The sequence below is a fragment of the Spea bombifrons genome, chromosome 12 (genome assembly GCF_027358695.1).
Source record: "Spea bombifrons isolate aSpeBom1 chromosome 12, aSpeBom1.2.pri, whole genome shotgun sequence".
Classification (NCBI taxonomy): Eukaryota; Metazoa; Chordata; class Amphibia; order Anura; family Pelobatidae; genus Spea; species Spea bombifrons.
Genome location: NC_071098.1, coordinates 15,360,900 through 15,385,855, shown reverse-complemented (window position 1 = coordinate 15,385,855; position 24,956 = coordinate 15,360,900). Strand labels below are relative to the sequence as shown.

Below are 24,956 nucleotides of genomic sequence, written 5' to 3'. Positions count from 1 at the left end.
AATGCACTTTAGGTTAAAGGTCAGATAAGAAACAGTAAGGTCTGGAGCATCTGCTCACCTAATGTAAAAAAAATATTCTGTGCTATGTGTAGTATGAGCGGCTAGTTTACAAAACATACTCATGTCTTGCAATAAAATTGCGATACATTTCAGACCCTTAAACAAAACATAGTAATATTCTACATTTATTTCCTTCGCCGAAAGTAACCCAGTTCTAAAATGCAGTTCCAAAGGTTGTTTGGGCAGATAATTTTAATTCAAGAAAAAATTAGCACAATAGAGTTTCAGGATGGGAAGATTTCCTTCGAACACCCTTTTCTGTAAGAGATTTTCTGGTATAGTTTTGCATTCCAAAGAACCAATTAGCTATTGTGACTATGGGTGTATAACCTGTAAAACAAGCCCTAGTTGGCATTAATGCACATGTAAAATAACATATATATAACTACTGAAAATATGCAAGAGGTACCAGTAAAAAGAAAATACAGCTGGACTTTAAAGGTACACTCGTAAAAACAAACAGGGTTTCTTTGTACACTGTTTTAACGGCTAAACAATTTAAAAGTGTAATTACACTTTTATGTTTTGTTTTATTCTATGTCTCTTCTGGCTAATCACATTATCTGTATCTACTTCCTGTCTTATAAAATACGTCTTGATCTCATTTTACAGATTTACGTCAGTTTTTCACAGGTCATTAGAGGTAAAGGACGCCCATATAATATTTTGTTCACAGCACCGGATCCGATTAGCAAGGTGATATGCGTAATAAAACTTAAAGAAAATAATTACATAAATAATGCAAGATTCAACATATTGCGGAAATATTTCACTTTAACCAGTTTGCGACCAATGATTTACTAGGAATGTCATGAAACGATGGTCTTACAGGACGCACCTGGTATGTCATTAGTTAAAATCTCTCACACGTTGCTGCGATTGCAGGGGCACCTCGGTTGCTTGGCTGCTCTATGACCCAAGCAGTATAGAGCAGATTCCTCACACGTCTGTGCATGTGATCTTATGTATGCATACTGCTGGATGAAAAAGAGTAAAACCAAAGCCCCAAGTTTAAAAAAATACATATATTTTTTAGTTTTAGTATTTTCTTTTATGTGTCTATAAGGTTATATTGCGTTTATATTAACATTTTACATATATATACACCGTATTTGCTCGATTATAAGACGAAGTTTGTTTCAGAACAAATGCTCTGAAAAATTCCCCCTCGTCTTATAATCAAGGTAGTCTTATAATCAGACCTCAAATAGAGGTCTGACTATGAGACTAAGATCCAGATCCCCCGCAGCGCTGCAGGAGACCTGGATCCTCCTGGTAACCTCAGCTGCTGCCGGCACTTCCACCGGGCGTCTATCATCCAGTGCCGGCGAAAGTGTCTGAATGCATCTCGCATACCTTCCCCGGCTGCCAGAGAGGAGGGAGTGTTGTATGTGTGGCAGAAGGCTTTTCTGGAGGCATAGTGCCCCATGATATGTCTTTTAACCCCCTATATGCCACTCTGCCTCCAGAAATGCCTTATACCCCCCTATATGCCACTCTGTCCCATTATATGTCTTTTAACCCCCTATATGCCAGAGTGGCATATAGGGGTATAAGGCATTTCTGGAGGCAGAGTGGCATATAGGGGTTAAAGGCATATCAGGCAGGCAGGTTGGCATATAGGGGGGTATAAGGCATATCAGGGAGGCAGAGTGGCAAGCCTGGGGGCAGATGTGCATAACTGGGGTGCAGTATGGCAAATAATAGGATATAAAAACAAAAAAAATATTTTTCTCAATCATAGCTTTTATTAAATATGATAAAATATGAATTAATATTTACTAGTTAAACATTTTTCCTATTAGGGCAGTCTTATATTCAGGCCTTTTGTTTTTTTCGTAAATTAATATTCAGATTTTGGGGGGGGTCGTCTTATAATCGAGCAAATACAGTATATACCATTATATATATATAGACTGAACCTGACATCCCATTGTGATGGGTATAGTCATTATACCAATCTGCCATGATACTAAGCATTGTGTCTCATCGAGTGCCGGTGAAAGTATCTACATGCATCCCGCATACCTTCCCCGGCTGCCAGAGAGGAGGGAGTGTTGTATGTGTGGCATAAGGCTTTTCTGGAGGCATAGTGCCCCATGATATGCCTTTTAACCCCCTGTATGCCACTCTGCCTCCAGAAATACCCTTTAACCCCCTATATGCCACTCTGTCCCATGATATGTCTTTTAACCCCCTATATGCCACTCTGCCTCCAGAAATGCCTTATACCCCCTATATGCCATTCTGTCCCATGATATGTCTTTTAACCCCCTATATGCCAGAGTGGCCAGAGTGGTATAAGGCATTTCTGGAGGCAGAGTGGCATATAGGGGTTAAAGGCATATCAGGCAGACAGGTTGGCATATAGGGGGTATAAAGCATATCAGCAGGCAGGCAGGTTGGCATATAGGGGGTATAAGGCATATCAGGGAGGCAGAGTGGCAAGCCTGGGGGCAGATGTGCATAACTGGGGGGCAGTATGGCAAATAATAGGAAATAAAAACAAAAAAAATATTTTTCTCAATCATAGCTTTTATTAAATATGATAAAATATGAATTATTATTTACTAGTAAAACGTGTTTCCTATAGTGCAGTCTTATATTCAGGCTTTTTGTTTTTTTCGTAAATTAATATTCAGATTTTGGGGGAGTCGTCTTATAATCGAGCAAATACGGTATATACCATTATATATATAGACTGAACCTGACATCCCATTGTGATGGGTATAGTCATTATACCAATCTGCCATGATACTAAGCATTGTGTCTCCTTTGGATCCCAGAATTTGCAGGTACCCTCATACTGTGCTCTATAAGAGATTGGTAGCAAAAAAATAAGGAAGCAAATGAAAGCGACAGATTAAAGCCACATATATGATTCATCTATAAACTTTATTTAACTTAATAAGCACAGTTAATGCGATAGAGTCACACCCGGAATATAGTAATTACCCAAGCAATTCTTTATTTTGCAATAATCAAACTAGGGGTTTTGTTCAATCTTCCCCACACTATTATTCCTACATGGGCATCAAAAACCAAAGGTCTTCTGTGTCCCCCTTGATAGGCAATATAAAAACAAGAATAGTCAGCAGTAGTAGTGGTCCGCAAGGTCAACTGACTCTAGAGAATGGGCAGTCATTCCAACATGACACAAAGAGTTACTATAAGTATTATCATATTCCGCAGCACTGTACAATGGGTTGCCACTGCTGCCTTCTTCAGCATTAAACCATAGACCTGTGCCACCATCTCAGGCCAGAATATGCCTTTGCCTCTACGAAAATATACATATCTAGAAAGGTTTTATTACTTGGATCTGACTCAGATGTATCCCCTTAACTTGTTTCTGGTCTCTTAGTTAATGCAGCCTCATGTTTGTTTAGAACCCGAGCTACCAGAATAAAGACCACCCTAAAACGTAAGGATCAGAATGCACAATTTTTGGTGGTTTAACACCGGGAAGCCAACTATTTATTGATTCGACAATTTACCAAGAGTAATTACACAATTGTATCAGGGGAGCAGTGAGCTCTAATATCATGTGAGTAGCCCTTTAAAAATGTTATATGGGTTTTATACAGCTGGATGCCAAGAACAGTGTATGGGGAGAGCTTGTTTAGGGCAGTGATAGTTACAAGGCAATTTGGTTCAATTTATTAATTTCCCTCTCATTAAATGATTTTAATGCACACCTAATGTTCATTTTTTTTAACAAGTATACTCGGTATAGAGTGTGTCTGAATGGCCCAACCTTTGTGTAAAACTATCCATACCTGGTTCTGGTTTATCGTTGACTTCTAGGGCAACATTGTGTATTTAGGTTCTTCATCTCACGTAATCTAGAGTGAACTCGATTACATTACACATGAGTTTGTTGGTACGCATATATTCCATTTAGTTCTTAATATTAGTATTCTTGAAATCTGTGCTTGAATCCCTAAATCATTTCAGTCACTGTTAGGGCTGTATAATACTCGCATACACTCAAACACCTATCTGAGCTTCTAGATAAGAGGGAAATCATGGGGGACAGAAGGATTTGGTCCCTCCCAAAGAAGGATACTTGTGAAGCATGCAGTAGCACAAAATAAAATCTTCATACTCAGGCAACTGCATATAATCTTATAACTATGGCACATACACTCACTGGCCACTTATTAGGTACACCTTGCTAGTACCGGGTTGCACCACTTTTTGCCTTCAGAACTGCCTTCATTTTTCGTGGGATACTTTCTACAAGGTACTGGAAACATTGCTCAGAGATTTTGGTCCATATGGACATGATGGGAACTCTACGGGTTTGACCCATGTAAAGGTTAAATAAGCCTAGGGAGCTTTAATTTATTAATGTAATAATGTATGTGAATCCACTAAATTTTAAGTAAAACCTTGAGAATACAGTTCTAATATAAAGTCATCAGATTTGCCGATTTGCAGGTGATATTGGCCCAATTAAAACATCGGCCCTTGGTAAATATATGTCTGTGAATATATATGCAGCGTCCCCCAGAGCCAGCACAGGAGTTGGTTGGAGTATTTCACGTGCAAAGCGATGCATTCGCCTGAATGCAACTTCTGCAGGGCATTTAGCTGAGGGGTGGGGAAAGGGGCAATACATTTGTAAAGATTCTGTGTGGATTCTGTAGAATCCCCCCAAGTAATTTTAAAATGGATCAGACTAAAATGTTCAAAAAAGTGCATATAGCTTTATATAGTCCCTTTAAGCATTGTTCCAAACTCTCTAGGTTGGCAAAGGGTGAGAGAAAAGTACACCTCCTTTTATCACAACAGAATGTTGGCAACAACTAGTTACTTTCATGATCTGTATTTTTAAGACATCCACAGGTTTTACTTATACAAAAGGTGCATAGATCGCAAGATAAACATGATCTGACAGGACTAGGGAGATTTGAATATGTATAATTTGGAGGACAGAAGAGATAGAGAAGATGTGATTGAAACATTCAAAATACATAAAGCGAAGTACAGGAGAGAGGTTTATTTCAAGAGGACTGGAACAAGAGATCATAATCAAAAACTAGAGGTTCAGATGCACCTTTATTAAAGAGGGTGGTAGATAATGGAATAGTCTCCCAGCAAAGGTGGAAGCAGTTAACAGAGTTAATTTAAACATGCATAGACTAGGCATTAAGCTATCCCGAATCTAAGATGAGACTTTATATTGGGAAAATGGGCAGACTTGATGGGGGGGGGACGGTTCTTATCTGCAAATAAATTCTGTCTTTCTGTGGTCATTTTCTTTTATATCAACAAGCCTAAAATGTCAATCGGCTCCTATGTAACTGACTCAGAAGTATATTTCTTTATTTTTACTTCCTCTTCCTTGTGTTAATGCCCTAGAAGTTGTTCCAGTAAGGAGTAGGCCTCTCTGACAGTAATCTCCTCATTGTGCAGTCTCTCACATGCCCAGGTGAGTCAGGTAGGAAGGCTCTCTGTATGAGAAGTGTCAGGGGCAGGGCTAGACCTGGGATTCCAGTTTGACAACTTTCCCTCCTGCTCCTTTTTATAATATAGAAGTGCTGTCACGGTGTAAGGAGCTGGCACGATCAAACAGAAAAAGCATATGCAAAGGTGCTGATTAAAGGCTGACATTTTCCTGCCATATTCTGGGGATCTCTAGTCTAAGAAGAGGAACGAGGGCTGGGGTACCTGTGGCTTGACTGCAGTAGCAACATGGTAAGATGAATTGACTGTAACAGTGATTGGGTTTGCTGTGATAAGAAGATTACTTCTTTGATGGAAATACCTGTATGTGGCAGACGTTCATTAAACCCCAAGGAAGCAGCGAGAGGGAACGTTCCTTAACACTTTTGCTTGGTTATATTAATAAGCCTTGGACAGTTTTGGAGATGTGAGGTTAAGGTGTAAACAAAAGACACCACTGAACAACTAAAAGTTTAAGTTTTCTGCCCGGGTTATAATTTAACACAGAGGTCTCCTTGTGTGACCACAGGTGGGTTAATCAGAATTGGGCAAAGCTATGGTAACGAAAGAAACACCTGGCCTGTGTTCATGTGAGGCTATTGTGAAAGCCCTTTCTGGTTGAATGAGAAGACCTCACAATGGACACTGAGGTATTTCACCATAAAAAAAAAAAAAAACTAATTTTATTTGAAATAAGGTAATGACAAAGGGGTTGGTTCATTTTTAAATAATGATTCAACAATAGTATGTCTTACTAGATACATGTGTGATTTTCTTTATAGATCAAATCCGGGTTTATTTTTTTATTTGTTATTGACTTTGGTTGTACGTGTATTTGAAAAGTTGATTTCTTATGCTTCACTGGTTATTGCTATTTATGTTGGAAGGATGCTCAATGAATGAGCTTCATTTCTGCATAGAGTTTACCAGTGGCTCTTATTTCTAGTAATCAGGTCTCCATCCTCAAATATTTTTACCCAGTTCGCACAAATATTGTTTGTAAAACCTAAGTCTCCCTCAGCGTTTTTATGATTTAGCATTTTGTAACGTTAGGAGGTGAAGGATCTTAAATGGCTTTGGTTTTTTGGAAATCGTGTCTATAGGAATACACTATAAAAACGTGCACTGTGGATCATTGAACTCATCCATCAACAGAGCAGATATGTCTGCTGTGATAGATGTAGATGGTTTGTTTTCAGGAATTCAGATTTTTGACGTATAAACCGTGTCTGCGGCCTCCGATTCTTAAGGCTCAGTTTTTTTGGGATCTCCTCACCTCAGTGCAGGTAGTTAGGGCACTCAGTTTGTTTTTGACACCTGTGTGAGGATATTCTGAAAAGACACTGATTTGAAGGTTCTCAAATAACCCTAAAACTGCAGATGTTTGTTCCCCTGGTGAATCATTTGTTATCGCTGTTCTCTGCACAAATAAATAATCCACAGGGAAAAGATTATACATTTTTAGTGCATTTGGTTCCCCCCCTCTCCTCCAAAAATAATATTGTATATGAGGTCATTGGAAACAGGATCACAGACTTCTGGCTTTGTCATTGACAACTGATATGTAGCTATAGCTTTTTAATTGCAGTTTGAAAAAAAAATGTGAATTCCTATTTTATTACTTAATGCAGCCTTACAACCTCTAGTGCTTTCTTTATCCATATTTATATTTGACCCATCATTTCATATTACAAATATAGCAGTTAATTGAAGAAAAAGCACTTTTTTCACTTTTATACATTGCACCAGTGAGGTATCCATGCCTAGGCTGTCTTGGCGTAGGGGCGGTACTTCCCCTGCTACAAAATGGGGGGGGCAGACCAACCTCTGGGCGATCAAGCCCCCTCAATGTCCTGCTGCACAATGGGCCAGTTACAGGGGAAATCTTTGGTATACGCTATGATCTAGGCTATGGAGTATGTGCCGGCTCAGCCTCCATATTCTGCGTTAAATGGCGCTATGCCTCATATCCCAGTGCCCTGTCTCTTAAGTGTAAACAGCTGCCTCTAATACATTCAGGATGCCGACTGAGGAGGGGGTTCTGCCCTGAGTTGGGCTTTGGGCAGCACCCAAGGTAAATACACCACTGCATAGCACACATCTAGTGTGAGCAAGGAGTGAAAACATAGCAAACATATGCTACAAACATATGCTACAATAAAGATCAGATCAATAATTTTTGTCCCCAAAACCAGCCCTCTCTTACTCAAGCCCCGTTGACAACCCCCCCCCCCGATGTAAAATTAAATAACAAAAAACTGGACTGGACTCTGCAATGGCTGCGATAGCATATTATGGTAAATACTCTGATTCACTAATCAACCAACATTTTTGGTAGAACTGTGCATGGAGGCAAGGAGTTCCTTTATAGGGTTTAACCATGACAGCTTGGATGCAAAGGGATCAGTGGTATATAGTATGATGTATTCTTATTGATCTCGTACATCAGGCTCGGACTGTTACCTCCCTGTGGCAGATTCTACCTTTTAGCGCGTGGCCATTTAGTTGCGCCATGAAAGTATCAGAATGTAGCATGCAGGCAGCCTCATGTATACATATCCAATGCGACAAACATATACAGTGTTCCACTTTGCCTCCGTAATGCAGGACTAACAGGGCTACATCAAACACCAACATCTTAGAGCCAAGCCAAAATTATACACTAGTGAATAGTGAGTCACCAGTTCAAGGTAAATTGCGCTAGTTACTGAGAATTGGGTGGGTGGATTGATCTTGTCCTGCTAGGATAGCCACACCATTAAGTAGCCACTGGGTAAGTAAATTGAACTGTACATTGAGACAATTTGCATAGAGAACCCAGTGTACTAGGTGTTCCTAGTTATCTGGTTGGCATGATGTGTTCAGATAATCCACAGTGATTCCCTGGGCAAAAATAAATTTGCATACACTGAATATATTCAGGATACGTAGTCAACATCTATGCAAAAAAAATGATCCAGTCTAATAACATTTCCGTCAATATTATCCAGCATTATGACATCGCTGCATGTGGGTCACTCTAAACTAATTGTTTGCTTGCGTGCACAAAACCACGAGTATAACTAGCTAATCCTGATTAATGCAGGGAATGCAAATTCCGTTGCTGTATAATTAAAGGGCATAACTCTCTTCAGTGTATGTTTAGGGACGATTAGACTTTCTGGTACGTGGGTGATGCCATATGGGTAAATTACTTTTACCTCCTATGCAGGATGCCTATGTGCACATGCTTCTCAATACTGATTTTTAGCAGGTGCACACTAGGATGACCTTATCAAACCCCATCTCCCCAAGACAAATGCATTTTACATATCGCTGACCTGGATATGTAAAGAGTTACTGGGCAGGATGCTGGAACTATAAACTCACAGGACGGATCTGGGTTACTGGGTTATATATTTCTGTGACAGCCACAAAGTCGTTGTGGGAATATCTGATTTGAGCAGCATTCACCATCTTTCACTTTTTTATCGTGTTCTAGAAAGAGACGCCACATATCCAGCATCTCTCAACAACTCAAAAAGACAGTTTGAATAATTGTGTTAAAAACTGTAAAGGTGACATTATCCTTATAAATAAGGAGTCTTGTTTACACTATAGCATGTAAAGGAGCAGTGTTCTAACGCAGGCCTGTTTATATATATATATATATATATATATATATATATATATATATATATATACCGTACATAAGCATCTTCATTTTAAGGGGAAGTCTATTCTCTCCGTATCACATCTGGCTCTAAGTATGGCAGCTGTCAACCTGGAGTATACTATAATATAGTAATAGTATAATAGTAGTAGATGTGCTTCTAGTGAATGATTGAGCTTGTCCTGCTTTTTTAACTCCAAGTGACAATATTTAATCGAAGGCATGCCCCTATCCTGCGAGTTACTTGCCCTAATTTGAGGTTCATGGCTTGATACACAAATCTGGAGCCTCGGCTGTGCCCTTATCGTACTGTGAACAACCACAAAAATATAATATAGATGATGATAGTTTGAGTTCTTAACAAAGACAAGTGTATCACTTCAAGTCAAATAATCTTAGGAAGTAAGATAAGCACACACATTGTGTGAAGTTAACTCAAACTGGGGAAACAGAAGGCTCTCTGTCAGGTGCTCAGGGAAGAGATATCCATCATATCATTGTACTGGGAGAAGCGATCCTAATTCCTTTCGCTTTCCCAGTTTGTAACCTGAGTTCATTGAATGTTATAGGACAATATTTTGTAGGTGCCTAAAAGGGAGCTGTGAATAATTAATTATAAAAGTTAATCATTCTGAAATTGAGGGAGAAAGACTGTAGAGTCTTTCTGATTGAGCTCCGTTTGAGACTGACAGCAGTGTTATGTATACTAAGGTGGGAGCAAGGTGGTATGCTTGAAGTAACTACCGTATTTCAAAGTTTTAGAAAGCATCCCTATGTAGAAGAAAAGTAAACAATATATAGAAGAATAGAAGAGCTGGTAACCTTCAGCCCCGGGGACAGGCTCAGGCATATGGCCAGTGCTGTTAACCACTGGTGCTGCCCCAGACTAGGGTAGCGCTACCAGCTGCCTCCTCCATGCTGCCATGCTTCTGTTGAATAGCAGGTTGTTATATCCCAGCGTTCTACATATTAAGGCCGCGCTGCGATGGGTGGACATAACTATGGCGGCTGTATCAACTCGACATAGGGCTGCATAGTATTAATGGGCTAGTTTGGGAGATCAGTGATCTACCTTTTTTACTGACCGTTTGAGCAGTGGTGCTGCAGGGAGCCTGATCGCTCAGTAGGGTGACTGGCTCCCAAGTTATGCAAGTGGGAGTGGGGTCCTGACACTCGGCCCATCTCACCTTTAAGTGGGGGGACATCAGTGGGCAGTCCTGGCCGCATCCCACAAGGGTAGACTCCAGGTAGCTGGTGCCCACAAGTCCCCAGGTATGGACATAAGTAGTACATCACATAAAAGGTGGCGATGGACCTGCTCTACAACCTAGATATTTCACTCAATGCTTTGATGTCTGATTACTGCCAATGTTCAATGCAATTTAAAAGTGACTTTAAATCAATAACTCCGCTGGTATTTATCACTCACATACCTGTGTCTCTGGTACGCTTATCACGCTGCTCTGCTGATGAAAAAGATTTCGTTCGAAAAATTCAGGGTCTGCATATACAGGACCCTCATTCCCACAGTCAGGGTTCTGATATGTCTTTCTTCCTTCTTCACTAGTGAACGCCTAAGAAATGATTTGCAAAATGATGCATCTCTAGGGGTTACTGGGATTTTGTGTACATGGTGTCCTAGCAACCTAGGTTTCATGCCCCACGTCCCCCCAGTCATGACACTATATCTCTTGGGAATTGTGATTGTAATACACAACAGCAGCCTGAATATGTTAAAAATAACGAAATAATTAGGTGGTCTTAATAAAATAATCAGAGTACATAATGTAACAGAGGCAACATTTTAGGTAAGATTATTTAAGCATACATCCTGCTCTGCTTGTTGCAGGAAGTAAAATTGTTGGACCCACGGGTGCAAGAATATTTTTCATTATCCCCCCAAACCTCCACGATATGAGAATCCTATAGCAAACCACTTTCTTCTATCGTTATGGAATATAGAATAGAGTGGCATACTCGATAACATTGAAGAACTAGGTCTAGGTCATGAGCTCAAAAACCGGAATCCTGAGTGTCTCGCTGCTCTAGACTAGACAAGCAGGTACAGGGACGGATACCGCATCCGTATAGTTACTTAGGCTGGCAACAAATATTTTCCATATGTGTCACCCATAAACTGTGACCACATTATATTAGGGAGGACAATGCAGGGTTAGAATAAACATCGGCTTCATCAACTGATACATTTAAAACAGGGTTGTGAAACAAGCCGTTTGGATAACAACACATGATTAGTGATACCCTACTTCCCTCTACTAAGCACACAATTGTCTAGTCCTCCTAGGGGTTGCTTTACTAAACTACGAGTAGTGGTGAGGTGGCGTTATTAACCTTGTGTGACATTAAACGAGGGTGCCTCGTGTTTGTGGTCGCCACTGTGCTGTTACACCAATAGTTATGGAGAACTATTACTTTTTGTAGATAGCATTTACCATTCACCTACACCTGCCTAATATGTTTTTACAAAGGGGGCCATCTTATACCATAAGGAGGTCTTGGGCAATTCTGCTGTCTTCGTTGAGCATTAAAGTTAGTGCTGCATACAGTAAAGTAACGTGGAATTTAAGAAAATCTTTATTGAAGATAAAGTCCTTTTATCTGCAGATCTGGAGGTTGCCCTTGTAAGCAATAATGTAATAAAGGATGGCCTTTCCAGATACCACACGTAGCTGACTCTTTATGGTAACGCTAAATAACTCCTGCTTATCCAATGAAACCTTTTCCCCTAGAGACTTCCATTAGAGTGTCAGGGTAGGTGATTGAGACTGAGCCATTCTACTGTTTACCCCAGGGCAGTATGATAAGAAGTCAGGGTGTTTATCAAGTAGATTGTGCTAGGATAGCATTATAGAAAACCAGAACTGTTTTAAAAAAGGAACAACCATAATATTTTTGAACACCTGTTTCTAACGCAATCCTAGTCATTTAACAAATGATGGGCGTCCCCCATTAAACCGAGAGTTCTATTATTATTGCGAAGAATACATGACCGGTGTGTAATATTTACAGACATCATGTTACCATTTTTATTTTTTTAAATTATTTCTACCTTTTTCCACAGAGTGCTGGGGTTGAAGAAACAGATATTGCATCTCCTCTAAACAGCGCAGGTAAGAACAATTGGCAACCTAAATCAAAGGTGCAAAAAACAAAACTCTGTTTGTCTTGAGTCTCTAGAAGGGTGTGAACATTTCTGTTTTATGGAGTCATGTTTTGGTTTCATACAATAGGTCAATTCAGGCTCTAATTGCTCACTGGTGCGTAGTGTAATGTGTGTTCTATTACCTTTCAGAACATATTAATGTGATTCAGAGAAAATGTAAATGTGACCTGGATTGTGTTCTCCACTCATACTGTGCGCACAGCTTTGGATATATTTCAAGTTAGACGTATAACCTTGTAAAGATTTTTTTTAAAGGGAAAAACAAAGGCTTTGTGGGCAGGGCATAGGTAAGAAATATGGAAGTGTACAGGCAAATATGAATGTTTGTAGAAATAACATTAAGCTGCGCAAGTTGGCTTCAAAAAGTTGTATATAACTACCAACACATTTGCCAGGACAGTCCCGACAATTATATATACCGTATTTGCTCGATTATAAGACAAGGTTTTTTTCAGCAAATGCTCTGAAAAATACCCCTCGTCTTCTAATCGGGGTCGTCTTCTAATCAGACCTCAAATAGAGGTCTGATTATGAGACTAAGATCCAGATCCCCCGCACCGCTGCAAGGGGACCTGGATCCTCCTGTCTCACCCCCCCCCCCAGAATGGGATATAGGGGTATAAGGCATTTCTGGTGGCAGAGTGGCACATAGGGGGTCAAAAGGCATACCATGGGGCACAGTGGCATATAGAGGGTTAAAAGGCATATCATGGGCCACAGTGCCATATTGGTGTGGCAAGCCTGGGGGCAGATGTGCGTAACTGGGGGACAGGTTGGAAAATACAAGGAAATAAAAACAAAAAAAATATTTTTCTCAATCATAGCTTTTATTAAAAAAAATAGTTTACATGAATTAACATTTACTGGTAAAACTTTTTTCCTTTAGGGTCGTCTTATATTCAGGCTTTCTCTTTTTTTCCTAAGTTAATATTCAGATTTTGGGGGGTCGTTTTATAATCGAGCAAATACGGTATGTCCTCGCTAGTCTTCTGGTTATGGTGATTTAGAGCAATGCCAGGTGTAAGTTGCCCCACTTGGGCACTGCTTAGTTGTAAATGAAGCAGAGATGGGGCAGGAGATCCTGTAACTTTACAGAAACCGTCCATGTCTTATGGATAGTCTGACCCAACTATATACACACACAACCACAGACAAATACAATTGTCCCTGTTTAGCGGGAATAGTCAGTCTTTGGCCCCCAAATGCAGGGAAGATTTGTCCTAGTAGACAAGGGGAAGACTTGTGGTTGGCACATACTGCGTGGATGATACAGGGAGTTAAGTTTATGTTGATAGCTGGACAACACAAGTTGTAAGAGGAGAGTAAACAATTTATATAAATTGGAACATTTTTGCTGTTCCCTTAAACGGAGTGTATCTAGCATTGGTATTCAGAATGCACTGTATTGTATGACATCGATCATACATTAATACATAGGTGTCTTAAAACCCTAATTATTCTAAGAGCAGGGCAGTGAGTTTTTAAAGCCTAAATCCCCAGCGCCTCCCTTATGCACTCATTTGTTAGCTAACACTGGAAAGAATTGGGAGGCTCAATGCGTTAGTTGGCCAGCCCAATATAAGAGGTGCATATTCAATCAAGATAACTGCACATTTAGGATAATAGAGAACAAGTAGCAAATGCAAGAAAACACAAGTCACACCAGCATGAATTGTGTGTATTGAGATCTTATAAAGTAATAGGAAAAAACCCAAAAAGGTATAAGACTGGAGTTCTATCTTCCTGGATTTTAGGGTGTATTTTGTACAATCTGTATTGAGCACCTAAATCGTAATGAATAACATGGGGTGTCTGGTGGAAGAATAAGACAGACTCTACCAGTTTAGCTCATTTGCCAGCAACGATGGGTTTGAGGAAGTAGTAAAAGAAGAAAGCATTTCGGGAGTCTCAAAAACATAGCAGTTTACTACGGTATACTTGGGAAATGCCACATGGATATGCTTGAAACAATCTTGGTCTACATAATTGAGCCCTAAAAAATAAAAATATTATTAAATTGACCGCCATTTTAAAATTCCATGGGGTAGTTTGAAATTTAATAGTCATAAAAGCATATTTTGACTCCTCCTGGCATCTATCCCAATAACCTGAAACTCTCCTCCGCCCTAGCAGTCCTTACTGTGTGAGCAGTAAGCTCTTTTTGGGATGGTTTTAAATAACCTGTGATGACAATGCTTTTGACTGTTTCTCATTTCACTTGCTTGGCGAAGCCTATGACGTATGGGGTACAAGAGGTTGCCTGTTACCAGAGGGGAGTGACGGCTGTGGCTTTAACGCATATACAGACTTTTACAAGGTTTACCTTAAAAGACACCAGGTGACTTTATTACGCACACATTGAAATATTGTCACGAAGTGTGTAATCCTTGTAATCCGCCTGTTGAGTCAGAGCTGTAATAATTGCTAATATGATAAGTGGATGTTCCCAAAATATATATTCTATATTCTATATTCTATCCAACACCAACTAGTTTTTGTAGGAACTCTGCTAATCGGCAGGTTTACGCAATGTGTCAAGGACACCAGTGGCCGTGACAAGACTTGTAGACACACCTAGACTGGCTGTCGGGTGCGCAACCCTTTGGACCTCCCACTTGCCTTTTATCGCTGCTAGCGCCTAGTATGTATGGCGGCGTGCATGTTATTTCTCAGCCACTGGCCTTAATGCCATGGTAATAACTTCCCAACATAATTTCAAAAAGGGTAGGGCACCATACCTGGGGACAGGGTTTTTCCTCAAATCGCTGGGTAAAGGGGCAGATTCTCAGGGTTGTGCGGTCTGGAGCTGACCCATTTCTATTCTACACTACCGGAATCATAAATAAGAGTCCCAATTGCTGAGTTTGCTACCAGTATGTTATGGTAGTTATCCCTGCTTGAATGAAGGTGACTCAAATAAGTGTAATCTTTAAATAATAATGAGTAAAGGTTTCTTGGAGGCCTACTATTAAAGCCATTTGGTTAACACATTTGGTGAGTAACACACTAATTTTCACAATGGACTATTAAAGGGTTAATATTTCAGGAGTCTTGGGGTCCGCTCATTTAACAAGTTCCCAGGAATGTAGGTCACACACCAAAAACCAAAAATATATGCAAAACCTTTCATGATCCTAAATTATCAAAAGACCTCCAAGGCAGGAAAAGAAGTCTATATGTATAGGTTATGAAGGTGACAACACCACAACCTAAATAGGTGAACCCGGTCATTCCAGTGTCCAAATGTATCGCAATACTGCTTACCAAAATCAAGGCAACAAAATGCAAAACCGCAATCGTTTCAGTATATATCTGCCACATGGCCATTTGCATTTTTGCCTTATGTTGGTAAGCAATTTTTCTGTTATTTATTTTTCTTTACATGTAATGTCATACATTGGGATACCATACTGATAACCATTATCTATTTTACCTAATGTTTTGTGCTATCACCTTTAACATTTCTCCTTGGCAATAAATAAAAGGTATCAACTTTGACTAAAAATGTCTTCTCTTTAGGTAATATGGTTATTCATTTTATTTATTCAATTTAAGAAGCCAGTCTTCTGTAATCTATTTTACTCTATATTAAAGCAGCTACAGAAGGAACTGGAAATGCTACAAAGGCAACACGACCCACAGCCCCTACATCACGGACCACAGGTGCAAATGTACGGGCTGGAGGTCCTACCCGGACCCCAAGGCCAGCCAATGGGGCTGCAGGGGCAACACGACCTCCCGCATCAAGGGCTCCGGGTCCCACCCGCACTCCTGGGCCTGTTCGAGGAATGCCCAGACCTGCTCCATCAGGAACGCAACCTGTGGGTTACAAGAGTGGCCGAAGATCCGTTCTCAGAAGATATTGTGTCCCTATTACAACTACGATATTGGTGTTGGCTTCAATTGTGGTCATAGCCATACTGGGTGAGTACAGTGACGTGTACAACATTTTACTGTGAATATGCTGAATTGTGGTTAAATGGTTAGAAAAATCTTTGGATACCGATGTTGTCAAACACTGGATGAACCCTGAGAACAAAGCAGGTGTAAGCATCCACCTGCTATTGACCACACATCTCTTAGTGTCTGACAGCCTTTATGGGCGGCATAGAACACATGAACTGTAGTTATTTTCACGTACAGAGTATTCCATGTGATTTTAGAGTAATTATTTTGCACATTTTCATAAATTTGATTCTGAATGTAATATCAAATTGTAATATATTTAATCAGGGGTGTGCCAGCAACCTTCAGAATGTTTAATCCTCTCCTATATAATAACAAAAACAGAATCTCCCTAAGACATCCCATAGTCTCCAAGGGAACATCTTTAGAAGGAAAATGACACCTTGAGTTTTTAACATAGATTCCTCAAGCACCTCTTTGGTTCTAAAAAAAAAAAAAAAAAAAAAAAAAAATGTTATAACCATACCCTGGCGCTGTGGAATATTGAGCTTTATTTCTTAAATGATGTTAAAACACTTCGTATAATGTAATCACATGTTTTATCTCTCTTTGCAGTTAAAGTTGTCCTTGATAATTATTACTATTTCTGCCTAAAATCGTTCAAATTCATCCCCCTGGACAAATGGTGTGATGGTAAATCTGACTGCTCGGGTGATGAGGATGAAAGCCGCTGTGTGCACCGTGTTGAAGTTGACTCCCGCAGTTCTGTAGGTGAGCATCGCTATGAAAGACCCCTACCAGCCTGTCGATGTATTAAAATTGCATTTATAGCAATTAACATTGTGAAATTAATTTTGTACGGTTGTTTTATGTGCCGCAGTCAGGATAACCGAGCAGGCCTCTCTTCTACAACTCTATATGATATCTACGCAACAATGGAGTTGGATTTGCTCCGATAGTTGGGACAGCAACAAGGCAAAAGCTGTGTGTACTCAACTTGGATTCTCTGGGTATGTATGATACATATGCTCAGAAGCCATCAGTCATTGCTGGGCATACAAGATGTGGGTGGTACCATCCGTTAAAGCAGCGTGTAATCTCATGTGAAAAAATTCACCTACCGTGATAATCTGCAGAAAGTCCAGCTTTCCTCACCAGGAAGATGCTTCTGGGAGCATATCAGGATATCGCTGTGCATGCAAGGTTTTAGGAAACATTGCTTCCACTGCCCACTTACTTTCAAAGCTTGCTGTTGCTTCCATAGCCGTTACTGTAGAAGAAAGACAAAAAAGCCTGCTTTTTACAGTAACTCACCTGGCCAGTAAGACATATATGTAGTTAAGGGGTATTATTACAGTCCTGTTGGGACACCTGACAAGTAGGATTTGTTGCTCCTTTCTATTCTATACTGCTGCGACTCCTAATGGTGCTTTTGCTATTTTATGATTGATACCCCTACTTGAATGCAGGTGACTCAATTAAGTGTGTCCTTAAATAATCATGTTTCAATAACATGACCGATTTTAGAGTAATTTGGTTAACACATTTGGCGAGTCCTCATGTAGAATCTTTACGATGGGTTTTTAAAGGGTTAATATTTCAAGAGTATCGGGGGCAGCTTATTAAGAAAGTACGGGTAAAATGTGTGTAGTAATGATTGCATGTAGATGCATTTACTATAATAACAAATTGTGTTGCTTCTCGTGCATTTTAATACAACAAACATTTTGATTAAAGGTACACTGGCCTATGGTTTGTCCTTTGATATGTGATGTATACAGACTGCTCTCTGGTGGGGAAAGTAGATGGTACACGGTAGATATACATATTCTATTTTTGATACATTATGTACACGCTGGTACTTTCCTGGTGAACATGTACAGTATTTGTAATTCCTGACTATATACGCAATTCTTAAATTGGAACTAATAATGTCCAAGTGTCAGAATGCTTGTTGTGTCGAAGAACACGGCAATTTTCCAGCAATTTAAGTTCAATAAGCCTGCGTGTAAATCTTTTTCCTTTTTTTTTTTAAATAAATTATTCATTATTGCGGAACAATTATTCCTTTTTATAAATTAATAGATAACAGATCTAAATAGCTGGTGATCACATATAACCCCCCCCCCCCCCCCCCACACACACCCACACACACACACACACACACACACACACACACATACACAAAACATTTCAGGACTCCAGGATGTGGTTAGGGGCTCAAGTGAGACTACCTGGCAGCCACCCACCTTACGCATTCGCCACCTTGAGGGGGTTAATCCTCAATGCATTGTAAGGTAGCAACATGGAGCTGCGACAGGTCTGTGTAGAAACCACACATACCTCTACTGAATTCACATCATGATCCTCATTGCCCACAAAAGCCAACTTAAATTCTTAATGAAGCCACAACATTTTTTCTTGTTTTTTGGCATTGTGATTTGTTGGCCAGGGCAGCGGTGTGCTTACAAGGAGAACTAAGGGGACATTTACTCCATGGGCTGCTTTGATGTGGATATTTTTGCCTGCTTCTTGGGGTTTTTTTTTGTGACTTTAGGGGAAGTTCCACTTGGACTTTCCCATGGCTGAATCTTGCCAGTCCTCCCCTGGTTATGGGCTTTCTCAGGGTCCTGAGAACTGGAGTTCAATAACACCGAGGCATTTCTGTTTCTTTTTCAGCGACCCTGTGTTTTCTCATGTACCTACCACAGAAGTGGACACTAGATCTGCTTCCATTTTCAGCACTGTCCAGCAGCTGAGTAACCGTGAGCTGCAAGTAGTTCCTGTTTCAGGGTATGTAGCCCTACTAAATGGACTGAATACAATATTCCAAAACTTGCATGACCACATCTATATTGAAGCCTATGTTTCGTAAACATTTGTAGAATTAAAGATGTAGACAAACATATTTAGAGACAATTAAGACAATTTAGGGTTAAATCCATATATTTCAATATAGAATACCCAAACTAGGCCATTGCATTTTATAGAATTATGTAGACTTGGTCGGTCTTTCATTTGAGTTTGTATAACTGGTGTGAGGCAACATGTATTTATTTTGGTTTTTGGGAGTATTTTGGCCAAGAGAGTTAAAAAAAAAAAAAAAAAAAAAAAAAAAAAAAGGTATAAGCAAAAGTGGGAGTGAGAGAAAAGTGTCCATGTACAATACTGCACACAGCATAATATAGTGTGTTTAGAATTACATTGTATATGTGAGTTCAGTTTTATCTGAAAATGCGGCTTTGACCTGTTAGCCTAGATCTCTGTGAAACATGTATACATAACGCCATGTATATGGTCATTAGAAATTAACTTCTACGTAGGGGGAATGGGCTGTCTTTGTGGAGAGCTTTCGTTCTTATCGGAATTACCGGTAGTTCATCTTTCCAAGTGGTTATCCTGCATGTACAGTAGTAGTAGAATGAATGGCGGCGCTGAGGTTCGGCAGGTGTCAAGCTGTAGTGCCAGTCTGGAGCACTCGGAAATAAATTGCATAATATATTATATGGTTGTGTTCTTCTGTCCTGCAGGGGACGCTGTCCTTCTGGTACCTTAGTTTCTCTCAGATGTACAGGTGAGTAAATGTACTGTTAATGTCATTTCAATATAACAGGATTCTTACTTTACATTGACCAGACTTCCTAACGGTTTAAAGAATGGACAGAATGCACATAGAACATAGAATGAGAGTAGCTTATAAACGTGCCACAGGCGCTAATACAGAAGAAAAAGGCACATCTTTCTTGAATATAACAGTATGAGCTTATGTCATGTGATTCTCTGCCCATATTATTATATTATTAATATATTATAATTAATATTATTATGATATGATTTAGTCCACACTATATACATTTTACAGCATAATGGGGATTATGTGCTGCTTGTGTCAGGACTGTTCTATGCAAATCGGGACAGATGTACTAGAGAAATGCGATTTTCAAAGTGTCTCACCACTCTTCAGAGGTCCACAGGGTGGTAGAGTGGCAACGCAATATATTTACTTTTTATTAGGAGTCCTAAAGCCTTCTTTTCACCGAATCCAGAAAAACAGCGACTGCCCAAAATTGTTTTATAAAAAACTCTAACATATTCTAACATTCTAAAATGTACCTTCCGTGCAACAGAAGGTAGGGGGTTTGGAAAATGTCATTATTGTATTGGAGCACCGACTCGATACCACTGTGTATATCAGAAGGCCAATAAGATATTTTTTCTCTATTTACCCTCACATCGCTACCTACAATATTTTGTACTTTGTTGTCTCTCCACAATTTTTTATCTTGAAATTGATCTTGGAACATGTGCACTCCATTATTTTCTTTTAAACCTCTTCTCCTTCCATCCCCCTCAGTGTGTGGTGCCAGTCACAAGAGGGAGAGGATTATTGGTGGCAGCGATTCCACCATCGAGAACTGGCCATGGCAAGTCAGTCTGCAGTTCATGGGACAGCATGTTTGTGGCGGCAGCATCTTAGCCCCTCATTGGATCCTCACTGCTGCACATTGCTTCAAGTAAGAGTGCTTATTGGACAAATCTCTCCTGTAGTCAAATACTTAAAGTGACTTTGGACTTGTATACAGAAAATTGTTCTGTGTAGGCCAACTAAACCCGCAGGAGGCAGCGGAAACTATGCCACAAATCTGGGTCAGATAGCCCCCGGTGTGTGCGGCTGATTAATTGGGACAATTACAAGAGATATCATTTACACTATGGAGGACTGTGCCAAACCATCCATAGTAGGCTGTACCCAGCACTCTCATAGCCTGGTGCTCAGCAGTGATGGAAGACAGAGGGGTGATGGCCTGGGCAGCACCCAAACTAAATATCTCTATATGTTTATATCAACTGAGGTAGTGGGAGATATCTTTTGAGTTATGATTTTATAGGTCACCGTGAATGTTAATCTATGCATTGGTAATACACAATATTGTATTGTAGTAAGCTTATTGTATGTCCCTCTCTCCTGTGTAGGGGGCAGGAACAGGTTGACCGGTGGCGGATCCAAGTCGGCATGGCAAAGCTCACATTCCTCTTCGGCTCACAGGTGGACAAGATATTTTTACACAACCAATATGTGTACGATCAAAAGCCATATGACATAGCACTGATGAAACTGAAGAATGATCTCAGCTACTCAGGTGATGCTCTATACCTACATCCACAGCTTCTGCTTGTCTATTCTTTAGCATATGTAACAGATACTGTGACTGTAAAGTTACACACAAATACTAGGGTAACACAATACTTGCACTGCTTCCTGTAGTCCAGATGAAGAGACTGTTAGATGAGCTGTGTTTCCAGCAAAGCATTTAAGTTACTGTGCACACAAAGAATACCAGAATACCTACAGTATACGTTTTGGAAACGTTGTTGTGTGGTTTCCATGCCCTTTTCGATGTTCTCTTAAATGCAATTGTCCACCGTGCCAGGTTATTTTTATATTTGGTCGGGGGGTCCATACATCAAATTGTCATCTACATAGAAAAGAAAAGCAGACCTGTCTGTTTAATTTCTTATCAGTTGCCCTCCAGCATACCATATTGTCATATGTACGGATCATCACTTTCCCCTTTGAGAGGCCATGAAATTCTGGTCCTTAAATGTTGTTGTTGTCCATTTTCAGGATCCGTTCAGCCCATATGCCTGCCTGGGTTTAACAGCAACCTGCCACCGTCTGCAACTCTGTGGGTTACTGGCTGGGGTAACACTCAGGAGGGAGGAAGTAAGTAATCCTATGATCTTATTTGAAGTCGTGCCAAGAGTCAACATTGACCCTGCTCTCTTTGAAACCCATAACCTTTACATCAGGCTTCTCCATTTTAAGGACCACCGCACAACCTATTGATATAGCCCCACAACAAAAAATTAATAAAATGAATTCAGTATTTCTCAAATTGTAACTAAGTGTAGATATTTAGCCCAGATGTTTTCATGTAAAATCTTCTTTTTTTCCTCGATTTCTTGCCTTTTCTACCAAGCTTCTGGCTATTTTCTCCCCACCTTAAATTTGCTCTGGCTACAAAGCCCTTTCTTTTTGTGACAGATGCCGTTTTATTTTTGCAGGTTTGGCTACAATATTGCAGCAGGTTTCTATTCGCTTAATCTCCTATGAGACATGCAATAGTCAATATTTTAATCAGATCCAGAGTACCATGTTGTGTGCTGGACGTGAAGCCGGAGGTGCTGACACTTGCCAGGTATACAAGTAGCCCCTTCATCCTATAAAAATGTTCATTCATGTTGGGGTGCAAAACCTAGATTGAGAGTTTGACCATTGAGCTCTAGGTCATGGACATATTTTGCACAGTTTACTGAACCGTATGCTTACAAAAAATACTTTTATACCCATAAGAGTGATATCAATAATCTGCTGCATATTTGTAAGCAGAAAAGCAACATGACAACACCGTTAAATTTCTTTCCATATGTACTTCTCTGCAGGGTGACAGTGGGGGTCCCTTAGTATCGTATGGGAACAGCTCCCGCTGGGAACAGATCGGTATTGTCAGTTGGGGAGATGGCTGTGGACGGCCAGGCAAAGTCGGTGTCTACACCAAGGTGTCCTCGTACCTGGACTGGATTTATGGAGTAATGAAGGTGATTCACTAGACTTCTGCTAGTACCGCACTCATGATGCCAGTGGCATATCTGCACCACATATGTGGTAGTTGTGAAGAGGAAGAATACACCACATTAGTGTGTTATTGGTTCTTAGTTTGTGGGGGGCAGTGACAATTGTTAGATTAGACGTAATTAAAGTGCTTTTTCGCTTAAACAAAATTAAATTCATATTCTAGTTAAACAGTAAAACCTTCTTAGAGCTGCTGTTTTATTATTTTATTTATTAAAGGTTTAATCACATGAACGCAAGAATTTTAGTTTCTATGGCAACAATCTTGTCTGCTTTTATGTTGCCAGCAAAAGTCATGAATGAGTTTTAAATAACAAAAGAAGTATTTCTGGAGATTGTGTGGGCTTTCATCAGTCATAAGAGCATTGTTTCCAATGCTGCATTTAGTTATGTTAGATTCAGCATATAGGATGGCGCTACGCTTTTACGAAGCGCCTGCGTAGAGTTTGTAGCATTTGTTCATATTAAAATACCTCTTTCTGTTTCTTTTTTTCAGCGGGAACTGTGAGCTCTGCAATGGACCCTTCAGCACAGACTCTTTAATTCCTCTGAGCCTTGTACAGACCAAGTCTGATCAGAGGGACTGCACAATGTCTTGCCAAGATGCAATGTTCTGTGAACCGGAGAACTACCTCGTGGTCTCATGCTCTGCAGGACAGCAGCATGTATAAACTATACTCTGCACGCTTTCAGCAGTGGGGAATTGATGATGATGATGATATACCCCACATGACTGTGTCCTACTTTGTCATTCTGAGTTTATTTGGAATCTAGGGGATATTAATTGTTAAATGCCGGTCTCTCGCTGGTTTTATCCTGTTAATTCCAGAGCGTTATGTATTGGTTTGTTTATTCCCTGGCACTGAGAGGTAAATTAGGTGGGAGCCACAATCTGTAGATTTCTATTGTATATGTTCTACATAGCTCTCTCGTAGCGAAGTTGCATATTCATAACCTGTAGAGATCTTTTATTCATATACCTCTCTATAGAAACGCACTTACAAAAACCTAATTTAGCACCACAGAGAGCTGGCCTTCTCCTCCCACACGTTACTATTTATTAACCTGCCCACTCGAACCCCACTATAAGTTTATTTTCACAATACCCCAGATCTTTAAAATATAAACCCGACACAACGTCCTAGATCCATCAGCTCATTTGTTGCATGTACATATATAAAAACGGTTGGAAGTGTAAATAGTTTTTTAATGTTAATAAATGTTATGATGAAAATCTGTGTCCTGAAAAGGAAATATCACTTATATTAAAGCATCTCCCAAATACTACTAAAAGGGTGGTGAATATATTTGTGATTTTTTTTTTTTTTTTTTTTGTGAAACCTGAATAAACTTACAGATGTTTTTTTTTTCTACATTAGTAGATCGAAAAACTATAATCTACATTATAATAATTATCTGATAAAAGTGAAATTATTTAGCCATTCCAGATTGGTTGAGTAGCTCTTTTGTATTCTTGCTACCACTGGTAGCGGTCCATTCCTTGGTTCCCCTGTATCTTTCCTCCCTTTTAAATAATCTTAAAATGTCATGTTAGCTGCCCATGGATATGATAGGTGGTAATAAATGTTGATTTAATATCATTTCCCCTAGGTAGGGTCACTCCAGTGGCATAACTTCCCTAATCCTTGAAATATCCATGAAAAGAGTAAATGCTCCCCAATAAGAATCCGCCCTAACAATTTATTCCCAAATCATTTATCTTGGTTTTGAACAGGTCTGTGAAAAAAGCCGCAAAATGGTGGTAAAGATGGACGCGTTAACTGCTAACATACACCGCTACGGATAATAAGTAATAACATTTTTATTACATTCATAAGAGCAGTAGCAGTGACAAACCGATCGCTGCAAGGGTGAAAAGTCAATCATATACCCGCAGATATATCATATGCAGCAAATAAAATTGGACAGGCTGACACGGCATTGAAATTGAAGGTTTTGTCCTTAAGGTGAATGATTGGTGTTTAATGAACGTTTGCCATTAAATAGTTCATGATGGGCAGATCTGCTTCCAAATAGAAACAATTTAATTTGACCAAAATGTTTGTATG

At 39.8% G+C, this 24,956-nt stretch overlaps 1 protein-coding gene across 2 annotated transcripts; it reads left to right on the top strand.

Moving 5' to 3' along the window:
• The first annotated feature begins 5,591 nt into the window (after positions 1-5,591).
• TMPRSS4 (transmembrane serine protease 4) lies at positions 5,592-24,194 on the top strand. 2 transcript variants are annotated; one of them, XM_053452642.1, is made up of 13 exons: positions 5,592-5,763; positions 12,246-12,294; positions 15,945-16,271; positions 16,869-17,024; positions 17,134-17,263; positions 18,933-19,046; positions 19,784-19,827; positions 20,608-20,767; positions 21,228-21,394; positions 21,880-21,978; positions 22,320-22,453; positions 22,698-22,853; positions 23,384-24,194. In XM_053452642.1, the coding sequence occupies exons 1-13, from the start codon at positions 5,761-5,763 to the stop codon at positions 23,393-23,395; spliced, it is 1,551 nt and encodes a 516-aa protein (XP_053308617.1). In that variant the 5' UTR covers positions 5,592-5,760; the 3' UTR covers positions 23,396-24,194. The 2 variants fall into 2 exon arrangements, with proteins under 2 accessions (XP_053308617.1, XP_053308616.1); XM_053452641.1 differs by having other exon boundaries at positions 15,942-16,271.
• Positions 24,195-24,956: the final 762 nt, after the last annotated feature.

What these genes read in the sequence shown, in the direction of transcription:
- TMPRSS4 (XM_053452641.1), top strand. An exon ending in GAATGATCTCAGCTACTCAG is followed by an intron (nt 21,395 to 21,879) that starts GTGATGCTCTAT and finishes GTCCATTTTCAG; the next exon opens with GATCCGTTCAGCCCATATGC. An exon ending in TAACACTCAGGAGGGAGGAA is followed by an intron (nt 21,979 to 22,319) that starts GTAAGTAATCCT and finishes TTATTTTTGCAG; the next exon opens with GTTTGGCTACAATATTGCAG.